This window comes from Lepus europaeus, chromosome 16 (assembly GCF_033115175.1).
Source record: "Lepus europaeus isolate LE1 chromosome 16, mLepTim1.pri, whole genome shotgun sequence".
Classification (NCBI taxonomy): Eukaryota; Metazoa; Chordata; class Mammalia; order Lagomorpha; family Leporidae; genus Lepus; species Lepus europaeus.
Window position 1 is genome coordinate 1,824,311 of NC_084842.1, and position 13,650 is coordinate 1,837,960.

Sequence of the window (13,650 nt, forward strand, 5' to 3'; positions counted from 1 at the left end):
TACGTCTCAGGACTGCTGTGAGGACCAAGCACGATCCTTGGTTGTCCAAGTCCTGCCCGGCGTGGGCCCTGCTGGCCAGAGCTCGCTTCTGCCCCAGGGCCTTTGCACAGCAGTCTTCGCCTGAAACGCCTCCCTTGGTGATCTCTGCATGCCCAGCCCCTGCATTCCGATCCTGCACTGAACGCTACCGGAGAGGTAAGACCCTCCTGGGCCACCCAGCTCTAGAAGCTTCCTGGGGAGTCCCCTGAGACACTGCCTGCCCAGAGCCTGTGGCTGTCTTACCCTGGGTTGTGACCTGTGCACGTCCAGCTCCCTCTGCCGGGCACACGTTTGTGTTTGATGAACAGATGAACCGGATAAAGGCACTGGTCGTCCCAAGGCACCGCAGGAATATCAACATGTTTATTAGTGAACAACACCTTTGCTCTCCTCGAGGTTTGTCTTGGCAGTAAGCGCCATATTCCCCAGACACCCCCCACACCTCTGTCTCAGGAAATGAACATGACTCCGGCAGGCAAGAGAGGGGCAAGCGGGGGCTCTCCGCCACGCTCCACAGACTCGTCCCTGCTCACTGTCCACAGGCGCTGCGAGACTCCCGTGAGACGGCGAAGGGCTGCCGAGGTGCGCACGCGGGAGCCTGCGGATGGCCAGATAGCCCCGCAGCCGGGGGTGGAGGGCTCAGCGAAGGCCATAGGTCGCAGGCCGGCGGGGAGCGCACGCTGCCGCACCCGGGGCCTCCTGCTGCACACCTGAGGCTCCCTGGGGTCAGGCAGCCTCCGCCCGTTTCCCTGCGCCCTGAGCGCTGCAGAGGGAAAGGCGCATGACACGGAGCAAGGGCCCCATCTGCTGGTCCTGGCCGGAATGGCAGGCAGGCAGGCAGGCAGGCAGGCAGGCGGGCAGGCGGCCGCGGCAGTATTCCGGGGCCTGTCTTCAACGCCCAGGACAGACAGGGCACCGCTGAGAAGTCTGGGGAATTCTGTCACTACGGTCCCCGGGCACAGAGTGAGATGAGGGCTCCTGCTGTTCCCTCGCCCAGGCCCCACGGCGCCACGCTCGTTGACTTCCGGTTTTAAATGAGCTGCACGGCTCCAGAAGCGACCAGAGGCGCGATGGTTTTGTATCGGATCAGGTGCTGCGAGCCTTCCTCCAGGTCGATGACGTAGTCCCTGGAAGAGGCGGGACAGCGGTCACCCCCAGAGCCGGCTGCTCCCCGGGGAGGCCCCTCCCCGCTGCCGGAGTGGCGCTCACCTCTGCTCATCGGTTTCGGGCTCTACCAGGATGTTCTCCTGTCGCTCCTTCACTCTCAGAAACACGTACGAATCTAGGTCAGGCTTGGGAACTGCCGGAGACAAGGCAGTGAGCGGAGGACGCCTGGCTGGCACGGCCCACACCGCGAGAGCCGCTGCGGTCAGGGCGGCGAGCGTGCAGGGACCCTGGATAATGCCACAGCATCCGGCTCCAGAGAGTTCACACAGCACTCAGCACGTGCGCGGGATCTTGCTAGTCACCCCTCTCCAGCCAAGGTGCACATAGCCGAGACCCCCGAGTGGATGCCTGCAGCTGTGGGCAGTACAGACCCCATGTATACCACCTAGACACTCATACCTACAACAAAGCTTAACTGATGAACAGCTACAGTGGGAGACTGACCACCGCAAGAACACGGTGTAACAGTTGTAACAATACAGCACAATACAAGTGAGGTCTCTAAGTATACTCTCAACATGTCTCACTGTAACTGCACGCACATTCTAGTCATGATGTCATCCCGGGTCGGAGATGGCCTGCTGGGACATGGGACAGGCCTGGCCTCCTGAGGGCAGGCTCGTCTCAACGCGCAGCTTCCTAGGAGCCTGGACAAGGGGCGCATGGGCTTCAGTGCTGGGGCCAAGGACCCAGGGATGCACAGGCCTGCTCCTCATCTGACTGACTCCGTGGGCGAGACAGCAGTGCGAAGGGTTAAGCTACCTGCTCCGCTCCCAGCCCCTAAGGAATGAACTGCGCATGGCTGGCCTTTAGGTCCCACCTGTGGGGCTCTGGCCTGCTCCCTGGGACGGCTAACACGCGTCCCCTGAAGTGGCCTCAACGCCCAGGACCTCAGACTGGGAGGGTATCTCTGGAGACAAGGCTTAAAGGGGTAATGAAGCCAGATTGAGGCTGTCAGGGTGGGGGCCCAGTGCGTGACGACCGTGTCCCGAGGAGCACGCAGCCCTGTCACAGGGGAGCAGGTGTGCCTCTCCCCTACTGCTGCCCGAGGACACACGGAAGCTGTCACCGTCCCAGGGACACAGACACCGAGTCCGCGGGCACCTGATCATGGACCCAAGATGCTGCTCCTGGCCACAGGGGGCCACCGCCTCCCCCCACACCAGGATGGGCAGCGAGCAACCCCAGATCTCAGTGGTAACCCCGAACTTGTGAACAGAGAGGATCCTGGTGTCTGAGAGTTCCGCCGGATGTGGTCTGGTGAGGTCTTGCTCGGACATGGAAGTTGGTAAAAGACGGGGTATGGGCTTCAGCCTGCAGGCCACCCGGCCCTGGCTGGCTGCTCCAAGGTCAGGGCTCCTCCCACAACTCCCTTCCTCAGCCGGGGGACTCCAGAAGGGCCCGAGGCAGAGGCCTGGCCACGTCCCCTCTCTCCTCCCACACTCAGTCCTGCTCCCTCTTCCCTGCTGAGAGGAAAATCTCCCAAGAGATGGGGAGTCATTGCTACTAGAGGTGACGGGGACCCCCTGAAGGTTCCCACGGTCCCCGCGTGTCCAGCAGTCTGAGAAGGCAGCCAAGCCCTGGGGAGCAGAGGCCACACAGGACCCTTCGCATCTCTGTAGCGCCCAGAGCAGGTGCGGGAGGGGTGAACGGCAAACAGCGGCGGTCACAGGGGCGCACCCCAAGCGCAGGGACACAACGCCCGGTGTTTCTGACAGAAGCGCCCCTCTCCTCTTCTCTGCTGACCCCCATCCTTGCGTCCACGTGTGACAGAGCAACCAGCGGCACCCTCCCCCCGCCCCGCTCACCTGCCCTCAGGAGGTCCACCTTCTGTAGGTTGGGCGGCATATGCTTTAAGGCGACGTTTCTGAGGTAGGCCTCTGTGTTAGCCAGGTACCTGCAACACACGGCCGGCCGCAGGAGGCCCGGGGCTGTCAGTCCCGGGGCGGGGGCCCTGGGCCTCCCGGGAAGGGAGCGCCCGCCCTGCTCACTCACTCTTTGGCGAAGACCAGCTCCTCCAGAGACAGGCTGGACGGCTGCCCCTCGGGCCGCGTCTGCTCCTTCTCCAGGACGTGGGGGAAGAACTTCTCTATCTGTGAGGACAAACGGAGGGCCTCGTGGAAGTACCTGTCAGGACGCCAGGTCAGAGACGCTGGCGTTCCGAACGAGGCCGAGGCCATCCTCAAAGTGGCCCATCCCCAGGGCCACAGCGCTCCCCCAGGAGCAGGACCTGCGACTGAGAAGGCAGGGTCCCCGGGCCCGGAGGAAAGACAAGACCCCAGAAGGGGCCCGGGAAAGCAACACCTGCAAGCACAGCCGGACGAGGTGGTGGGGGAAGACAAGGGATTTTTAGACTTGGCCGGGTGCTCTTCTAGGTGCTGAACACACACAAATGCTGGCAGACGAACACGGGATACACAAGCGCACGTGATAATGACCTTGGTCGAGGAGATGAGAACCAGCAAAGGTGAAGCTTAGCATGAGAGGAGGCTCATGAGAAAAACGCTCAGCACTACCAGAAAACCCCACGTGGCAAAGTAAAAGCCAAAAAGAGATGGGTTTGGAGGAACCGGGAAGGGCTTGGCCTGTGGCGTCAGCGCTGTCTGCCAAGGGCGGTGTCCCTAGGAAGGGAGGAAATGACGGCAGCAGGCAGAACTGAGGGCCACACAGAGCGGCACCTGTTTGAAAGGAGTGTTAAGTCTCTGACATGGACCAATCCCATCAACATCTGTGCGAAGCGTTCAGTTTATGTAACAGCGCTTTCTCTTGTTGTATGTACATTGCTCCGGCTCATCGTCCCCAGGGAGCGTTACCAAGTTTGGCAAAGGTCTGAAAGCTCAGCCAATTTCCTGCCTTTCAAGACTGGAGTGGAGGGGCTGGTGCCGTGGCATAGTGGGTTAAAGCCCTGGCCTGCAGTGCCAGCACCCCATACAGGCGCTGGTTTGAGTCCTGACTGCTCTACTTCCGATCCAGCTCTCTGCTATGGCCTGGGAAAGCAGTGGAGGAAGGCCCAAGTCCTTGGCCCTGCACCTACGTGGGAGACCCAGAAGCTCCTGGCTTCAGATCGGCACAGCTCTGGCTGTTGTGACCAACTGGAGAGTGAACCAGTGGATGGAAGACTACCCCCCCCCCCCCGCCTCACCTCTCCTTCTCTCTCTGTGTAACTCTGAGTTTCAAATAAATCTTTAAAAAACAAAACACATGCCTTTGTGACAGGCTTGTGGACAAACCGTAAACCTGGGGCTGGGTGGTGTATGTAACCAAGAAGACTCCTAAACGGCTGAACAAGAACATCTGTCGGAGGACAGGTGTCTATCTGCAGGGAAGTGTCTGGTGAACACCTGTACCACGGCTCGTATGGACAGTGCTGAGGACAAAGTATTAAGAGATGGCTGACAGTACGTGACAGGATCAGGATCCAGAAACCAGGTGGCCCAGTTCACTAAGATGAAATTTAAGAGATGAAGTTTATTTTTATTTTTTAAACAATTTATTTTATTTGAAAGGAAGAGGCAGAGAGAGAGGAAACCTTCCATCTGTCAGTTAACCCCCAAATGGCTGCAACAGCCAGAGCTGCGCCGATCTGAAGCCAGGAGCCAGGAGCCAGGAGCCAGGAGCCTCCTCCAGGTCTCCCACGCGGGTGCAGGGCCCAAGGACTTGGGCCATCCTCCACTGCCTTCCCAGGCCACAGCAGAGAGCTGGATTGGAAGAGGAGCAGCCGGGACTCAAACCGGCACCCATATGGGATGCTGGCACTGCAGGTGGCAGCTTTACCTCTATGCCAGAGCACCAGCCCCAGCTGCCCCACTTCTTATCCAGCTCCCTACTGTGCCTGGGAGAGCAGCAGAGGATGGCCCAAGTGCCTGGGCCTCTGCCGGCCACGCTGGAGACCTGGGTGAAGTTCTAGGCTCTTGGATTTGACCTGGCCCAGCCCCAGTTGCTGTGGCCAGTTTGGGAGTGAGCCAATGGATGGAAGATCTCTCTAACTCTTCCTTCCAAATAAATAAATCTTAAAAAAAAAAAAAAAAAAAAAAAAAAACACTCATGAATTCATTTTTGTAAGTTACACGGCCACAGAGCTGTGGCAGAATATCAAGTTATCATGGCCCATGACCCTGACATTGTCCATCGGACGGAGGTGAGACGATGTTTAAAACTAGGTCTCCTCTGGCCAGTATTCCCTGCGTAACCAGTGCACACTCTGCCCCGCACTGCGGCTCTAGAGGGCAGCACTCACCTTTCAGATACACGGCCTGCAGACGTGGACGGTGCCCCCAGAGTTGTGTTAACACACACATACCACCTAGGCTGCCCACATCAACCTCCCGTCCCCCTGCCTCCTTAGCCACCCCGACAGGGGCCTCTCAGCAACATCTCCAGGCCCTGGACGCTCCCAGCCAACTTCTCCCCAGGACATATGCAGTCCACGCAGACGGCACCTGCCCAGACAGCCTGGGCGGCCCCAGGCCCCACCTTCATGAGTCGGCACCGCAGATAGCTGCTGAGGACGTAGCGGATCCGCTCCAGCTCCATCCGATGGATGCTAACCTTCAGGTCCCCCTTTGGGGCTCTCCTGAGATTGCTTTCCTGTGCAAAGAGAAGCCGACGTTCGTAAGAAACACAACGTTGAAGTCCAAGGGCCGAATCGTCGGCAGTGCGGCAGGCTCGAGGGTTCTGAGTCCAAGGCAAGCCAGAAACTCTTGCAGGAGTTCTCATTTCCTGTTGACGTCGTAATCGCACAAAGAACACAGGACTGAGCTGCTCTCAGGATGCTGCCTCCCAGACTGGAGTACCTGGGACCAAGTCTCCCCTCTGCTGATATAGCACCTGGGACGCAGGTGGTGGCCAAAGTGCCTGGCTCCCTGCCTCCCATGCAGGAGACCTGGAAGAACTGCCTGGCTCCTGGGCTGGCCCTGGCTCTTGCAGGCATTTGGGGAGTGACCCAGTAGATGGAGGTCTCTTTCTCTCGCTCTGTCACTTTGCCTTCCAAATAGATAAGAATAAATTCCCCCCAACGTATGAAGTTCAAGAAATACTCATTTGCTGTTCTAAAATGACTGCTTGCCTTTCAATCGTAAGGATAATGTAGCACACTGCAGGGGACGTCTAAGGACCCGAAACAGCAGCCTTACATACCAGCTGAGAGGGGCGGCGCTGCGGCCAGGTAAGCCCCCTCCTGCGATGCTGGCGTCCCATACGGGCCCCAGCTCAAGGCCTGGTTGCTCCATTCCAATCTAGCTTCCTGCTAATGTGCCTGGGAGAGCAACAGAAGACGGCCCAAGTCCTTGGGCCCCTGCAGCCAAGTGGGAGACCTGGACGAAGTTCTGGGATCCTGGCTTGGGTCTAGTCCAGCCCTGGCCATTTGGAGTGAACAGCGGGTGGGAGACCTCTCTCACCCCCTCTCTCTGTAACTCTGCCTTTTAAATAAATAAATCTTCAAACCAACCAACTGACCGACCCGTCGGAACATCACGAAGCACTCTGTGGCTGCTAGCGAGCGACGCCCAGGCCCATGGTGGCCTCACCCGCTCAGGCAGGGCTGTGGGGCTGGGGTGGCGGGTGGCGGGGGTCTAGACCTCGCAGCTTTCTGCTCCGGCACCGCCCCCGGGGCTTACCATGTGGTCCAGCTGCTCCATGATGCACTCCACGATCTCACACTTGCTCTCCAGCAGCTCAGGGGCAAACTTCTCATTCATCCAGGCCTGGCAAGGACCAGCGGGGCAAGTGAGCGGCGCTCTCACCAGGCAGCGGAGTGCCCAGTGTGCAAGTCAGGAGCACCCCGCAGGAACCACCGCCGCTCGCACGAAGGGACCTGGCTGCCTGCCCGCCTGCCGGGGGTCCTGGAGGCGCTCTGCCCACTAACGAGGCCTCACCATGGCTTCTCCATCTTGCCCTCTCTCAGCGGGAGGCCGGACGCAGCCCCCAGTAAAAAGGAGTCCCTGTGTACTTAACTCCACCTGGTGGCAGGGCCACACCCCACCTCCCTCACCGGTGCTGCCCACCAGGGGGCGCTGCACCATTTCTAATTCCTACTCAGGTAACACAGCAGGACTCCAAGGGGCCCCCTATTCCTGACCATGACACGTGCCACGCAAGGCACACGGCTGTCCTGCCTCTGCAGGACAAAGGACGTCACCCACTGCGCGGAGTTGGAGCAAGAGACCACAGCGCTCCTTGACTGTTCAGGGCCCGAGTTCCCTCCCAGTGACAGGAAGTCTAGTTTTAGCAGAGGGGACCAGGCTCGGCCCGTTTTTCCCCACCTCCTCGACTCCCTGCTTCCCGGCTGTTACCCTCAAGACAACATTATTAAATCCTGGGGCTGTTGCTGTTCTAAGCATGTGTGAGGTACTGGGCCACCTGCCACGGTGTAGCAGGTACACCAAACTAACCAGGCGTAACCAACGAGAAAGGCCAGACATCCTGCAGGGTTTATAAACGGGGCTTTCATTTTAACAGCGGATTAAATGTTACCCATGTAAAAAGTATTCATGAATTACAGATCAAACATGGACACGGATAAAAACACACGCGTGGCTCCGGCCGGCACTGTGGCTTGGCGGTTCAGCCGCTGCCTGGGGCAGAAGCAGCCTAGAGAAGAGTGTGCCAGTTGAGGCCCCAGCTCCCTGCTGATGCGCCTGGAGAAGCAGTGAAGAATCGCTCAGGTATGTGGGCCCCTGCCACCCATACGGGAGACCCAGATGGCGTGCCAGGCTCCTGGCTTTGGCCTCGCCCAGTCCTGGCCGTTGTGCCATCTGGGGAATGAACCCTCGTGAGTGCAGGGGCCCAAGCATGGGGGCCATCTTCCACTGCTTTCCCAGGCCATAGCAGAGAGCTGGATTGGAAGTGGAGCAGCCAGGACCTGAACCAGTGCCCACATGGGCCGTAGCCCAACCTGCTGCACCTCAGCGCCAAATGTTAAAAAAAAAAAAAAAACCTGCGTGCACACAATTTCATTCAAGAACACTATGATTACTTTGAGAGTCCTGTGTGTGTCCCTCCCTCCTCAGAGGCCACCACGAGCCTCAATTTTGTGCTTAGCCATCTTCACAGTTTCATGACATCTGTTGGTGTTTCAACACAGCACTTCCCAACCTTTTCCTGATGGGACATCCGGACACTTTCAGATAGAAGCTTCTCGAAATTTTCAGTGAGAAATGTGTCTAAATCCATGGTCTTGGGGCTGGTGACACAGAAAGCAGCAGATGTTGGCCCAAGTGCCTCGGGGCCCTGCCTCCCACGCCGGAGACCAGGAAGGAGTTCCTGGCTCCTGACTTCAGCCTGGCCCAAGCCCTAGCTGTTGGCAGGTGTCTGGGGAGTGAAATCAGCACATGGAACATCCTTCTCTCACTAGCATTCTGCCTTTCAAAGAAAAGAAGTCAATCTTTTTAAACACGTCCACCACAGTGCACAGGTGACCCAAGACGGTGCACTCAGGAGCCGCGTCGTGTCTCAGGCAAGGAGGAGCCGCGTATGTACGGCCGGGAACTGTCATCTCATAGCCGGCCTGGGAAGCTCTGTCGCCTAGCGCCGTTGTCGTGGAACACATCACTCACGACCTGAGGACCCTGTGTAAACAGACCTACTGCACCGCAGCTATCCCGGCCACAAGAGGCTGCCCTGAGGAACTGGCCTTACCTTCTCGGCCGCGTTTGTCCAATGAGGAAATCGCTAAATGACGCGTGTGTGTCTTGGGACACACCCCTCACAGTATGTAACATGTGACTGTTCACGGGAAGGAAACTGTAGACACTGGGGTATTTCAAAAAGCTTAGGGGGGGGGTGGTGTGTGTGCGCGCAGCGCTGTGGTATAGTAGGTTAAGTATCTGCCTGCAGTGCTGGCATCCCACATGGGCACCGGTTCAAGTCCCACCTGCTCCACTTCCAATTCAGCTCCCTGTTGATGGCCTGGGAAAGCACTGGAAGATGGCCCAAGTCCTCGGCCTCTGGTCAACCACAAGAAGCTCCTAGCTTCAGATCAGCTCAGCTTTGGCTGTTGCAACCATTTGGAGAGTGAACTGGCGGATGGAAAACCTCTCTCTGTCTCGACCTCTCTCTGTTTGTAACTCTGCCTCTCAAGTAAGTAAATAAATCTCTCTTCTTAAAGATTTATTTATTTATTTGAAAGTTGGGGTTACACAAAGAGAAGGAGACACAGAAAGAAAGAGGTCTTCCATCTGCTGGTTCACTTCCCAAATGGCTGCAAGAGCTGGAGCTGCACTGATCCGAAGCCAGGAGCCAGGAGCTTCTTCCGGGTCTCCCACGTGGGTGCAGGGGCCCAAGCACTTGGGCCATCCTCTACTGCTTTCCCAGGCCATAGCAGAGAGCTGGATTAGCGGTGGAGCAGCTGGGACTCGAACCGGCACCCAAATGGGATGCCAGTACTGCAGGCGGCAGCTTTACCCTGCTATGCCACAGCACTGGCCCCATGTTTATGGGGAATAGAATTAAAAGATGTTTATTTTGGTGCAAAAAAGCTTTGAAATGCATGTACTGTTTTTCATCATCCCCATTTTTCATGAACTTTTTGGAAGATCTTTTGTATGCATGGATTTCAGATTTTTTTTTTGCACCAATGAAATCTTATCTTGTAATTTCATTTCCCACAAACCTTTTGAAACTCCCTGTTGTTTCAAAGAACTAAGGGATATGACGCTGGGGCCTGTGTTGTGGCACAGTGGGTTAAGCTGCTCCCTGTGACGTCAGCATCCCATGAGCGCCGATTTGAGTCCCAGCTGCTCCACTTCTGATCCCACTCCCTGCTAATGGGCTGGGAAAGTAGAAGATGATGACCCAAGCGCTTAGAGCCCTGCCACCCACGTAGGACACCCAGATGGAGTTCTGCTCCTGCATTCAGCCTGGCCCAGTCCCAGCCCCTGGAGCCATTTGTGGAGTGAACCAGCAGGTAGACGGTCTCTCTTTGCATCCCCTGTTCTCTCTGTAACTCTGCCTTTCAAATAAATCAATCTTAAAGATCCTACAAGTCGGGGCCAGCGCTGTGGCATAAGGGGTAAAGCCGCCGCCTGTAGTGCCAGGATCCCATAAGGGCGCCGGTTCGAGTCCTGGCTGCTCCACTTCCAACCCAGCTCTCTGCTGTGGCCTGGGAAAGCAGTATAAGATGGCCCAAGTCCTTGGGCCCCTGCACCTGCGTGGGAGACCTGGAAGAGGTTCCTGGCTCCTGGCTTCAGATTGGCACAGCTCCGGCCATTGTGGCCAATTGGGGAGTGAACCAGCAGATGGAAGACCTTTCTCCTTCTCTCTCTTTCAAGTAAATAAATCTTAAAAAAAAAAAAAAAAACAAAAAACGAGCCTACACGTCTTGGCCACACCTCAGTCTCTACAGATACCAACTGGATCCCTGCTGAGTGAACGGCTCTACTCAGGGCCCCCAAAGCTATCCCTGTCGAACCCCACGGGAAGATTCTGTGACTGATCTTCTAAGGGACGTCCCGCCCCCGACCCCCACCCCGTTTAAGTCATAAGATCCAGCCTCTGCTTGAATTCCACGTCTGCACTACAAAAAACAACAACAACAAAATAAAACAAAACCGTCGGCGGCGCCAGGGCTGGAGACGCTCACCTGTTCCAGCCTCTCGATGAGCTCGGCGGGAGTCAGGATCACCTCGTCACTACCCCCGTCCGAGTCGTGTCCCAGCACTTCCAGCTCCTCCGTCATGTCCTGAGCGAGTCCAAACCCGGCGCCCGCAAAGGTCCAGCCAGCGTCTCGGAGGCCGCCCCCCAGGAGCCCGGCACGCCTCGGCCCAGCCACAGGCAGCCCTCCCGGGTCCCGCGGCTGTCGGCGGCCGGGGGCTGGGCCGGCGGCGCCCCTCCACACAGCCCGCCCGCTCCCCCGCCCAACCCCGGGTCCCCCCTGCAGACCTGGCAGGCGGAAGGGCGCCCGGGAACGGTCGGTGGCAAGGCCGTGAAGCAGCGGCTCCGGGAAGCGAGAAGGCCGCGCGTCCAGGCCCGGAGCGCCTCGGTTCCCGCGCTCCTCTCGGAAACTTCCCGCGTAGGCACGACGTCACCGCGTACGCACGGCGCCGACCAATCACTGCCCGAGGGGAGGAGCCCGGCACGCCCCCTCGACACCGCCCACCAGATGGGCGGGGCCTCGGCGGCGGCGCCGCGCGGTCCAGAGGGGGCGCCTCGACACCGCCGGGGACGGCCTACGCTTCAAGGGTGTGGGCCGTCTTCTCCTGCCACAGCGCTTGGGGACGCTAGTTCGAGTCCCAGCTGCTCCACTTCCGAGCCAGCTATGGCCTGGGAAAGCTGTAGAAGATGGCCCAAGTGCTTGGGACCCTGCTACTCACGTGGGAGACCCGGAAGAAGCTCCTGGCTCCTGGCTTCAGCTCAGCCCGGCCCCGGCCACTGCAGCCATTTGGGGAGTGAACCAGGGGATGGAAGATCTCCCCACTCTGTAATTCTGCCTTTTAAATAAGTGAATATTTTTCTTTTTTTTTTTTAAAGACACGATTTTTTTGGTGCCCCAAAAGCTGTGAAATCCACCATTTTTCATGATGTGCATTCTCTCTCTCTCTTGATTTCCACAATTTCAGGACCAACATAAACTTTCAGTTCCAGTTCCCATAGTTTATGAAGTATCTGTGTGTGTGTGTAGGGCTGCTTCTGCCTGGCTGGCTGCATCAGTGGCGTCGCTGGCCTGGAGCACCAGCTGACCTGTGCAAAGCCTGGCTGCCCTGCAGCTGTCAGAGGGGAGTCCTCGTGCGGCGGTCTAGCGGAGACCCAGAGCCGGACGCCCGCAGTCCCTGCAGGCCCACCTGCCCGGTCCTCCGTCAGCCGGAAGTGAAGGGACCTTTAGCTGATCCCAGGTGCCAGACTTGAACCTGACCGGGCTCCCACGGAAAGGGGGCAGAGAGGAGTTTTCCCTGCAGAGCCCTGTCCAAGTGGCAGGTTTGGGAGTGTGGTCTATTGTTTCAGACTCTCATTTCGGGGGCAGGGTGTTCTGCAGCCCAAGATGCCGCAGGGGCACACAGACTTGGCAGAAGGAGACAGCCACACAGGAGGCTCGGATCTGTGTCCAGGTCTCTGTCTGTCCTACTCGCTGTCTGTCCCTACACTGATGCCTCGAGCACCCCCACGGCCTCAGCAGCACGTCTTACTCCCTGTGGGGGTCGTTTTCTCGCCTTCCGGAGCGGGCCCGTCCAGTTCCGCACAAACCCTCGCCGGGGCTTGGACGACCGGGCGGACAGGCACTGTGGTTCCTAAGGAGGCTTGTCTGTCCCGTGAGCGGAGCAGACTTGTGTTCTCTTGCTGTAGTAGACAGGGTGCACTTCCTTCCTGCCTCTGCAGCGCCGGCATCCCAGATGGGTGCCAGTTCAAGTCCCAGCCTCTCCACTTCCAATCCAGCTCTCTGCTGTGGCCTGGGAAAGCAGTAGAAGATGGCCCAGGTCCTTGGGCCCCTGCACCCACGTGGACCACCCGGAAGAAGCTCCTGGCTCCTGGCTCCCAGCAGAAATAGTGAAAGCACAGCACTAACACGTACACGCGGGCTGCTCTGCCAAGCACATGGCCCTTAAAACACCCCAGCTGGCCTAAATACAAAAATCACACATCGTAGGAGAGACATACACAAAGGGACTTGAAGGAGCCAGGCTCATCAGCCCTCTACCTGGGGAGAACAAGTTCTACTACCAGCTGCGCGGCCGTGCCCTTGTGTGCCACAGAATCCGGGCTTCTACAGCTCTGCTGCTTGGCATTTGGCCACTCCCGGGAGAATCAGCCATTTCCTGGCAGTGAGTGGTCTGTGACAGTCCAAGATGAGAGAGGACAGACATGAGCAGGGACAAGATCCGGAACTGCAAACCTGGCAGCCAGCAAACCGGTTTTGGGGGACTCCTGTCCCCACCATTCTGTTTTCTAAGAATTTTTTTTAAAGTGAAACAGAAAGAAATGCTCCCAAGAAAGGTTATTTATGAGCGTGGGGACGAGCTACTTCCCCACGGTACAAGCTGACAGCACGAAGTTAAGCAAGTGATGACCAGGTGAATAAATACTTGAATGTTGCTTAGATGCAATTTGAAAGGGAAACCCAGAAAATTCTGCAGGCACAAGCTTGCTTTAACTTGACCTTGGTCCCTTATGAAAAATCATTGGTACTGTTCAACTTTTTTTTTTTTTTTTTTGACAGGCAGAGTGGATAGTGAGAGAGAGAGGAGAGACAGAGAGAAAGGTCTTCCTTTTTGCCGTTGGTTCACCCTCCAATGGCCGCTACGGCCGGCGCATCTCGCTCATCCGAAGGCAGGAGCCAGGTGCTTCTCCTGGTCTCCCATGGGGTGCAGGGCCCAAGCACTTGGGCCATCCCCCACTGCCTTCCCGGGCCATAGCAGAGAGCTGGCCTGGAAGAGGGGCCACCGGGATAGAATCCGGCGCCCCAACTGGGACTAGAACCCGGTGTGCCGGCGCCGCAAGGCGGAGGATTAGCCTGTT

The 13,650-nt window shown here is 57.9% G+C and overlaps 1 protein-coding gene across 1 annotated transcript; it reads right to left on the minus strand.

Annotated features, from left to right (window-relative positions):
* Positions 1-374: 374 nt before the first annotated feature.
* On the minus strand, positions 375-11,203 carry GINS4 (GINS complex subunit 4). The gene is made up of 8 exons (XM_062213361.1): positions 11,083-11,203; positions 10,784-10,882; positions 6,822-6,908; positions 5,680-5,793; positions 3,202-3,299; positions 3,015-3,103; positions 1,249-1,339; positions 375-1,166 (listed from the first exon to the last, which is right to left on the minus strand). Exons 2-8 carry the CDS (start codon positions 10,877-10,879, stop codon positions 1,070-1,072), a joined length of 672 nt encoding a protein of 223 aa, XP_062069345.1. The 5' UTR covers positions 10,880-10,882; positions 11,083-11,203; the 3' UTR covers positions 375-1,069.
* Positions 11,204-13,650: the final 2,447 nt, after the last annotated feature.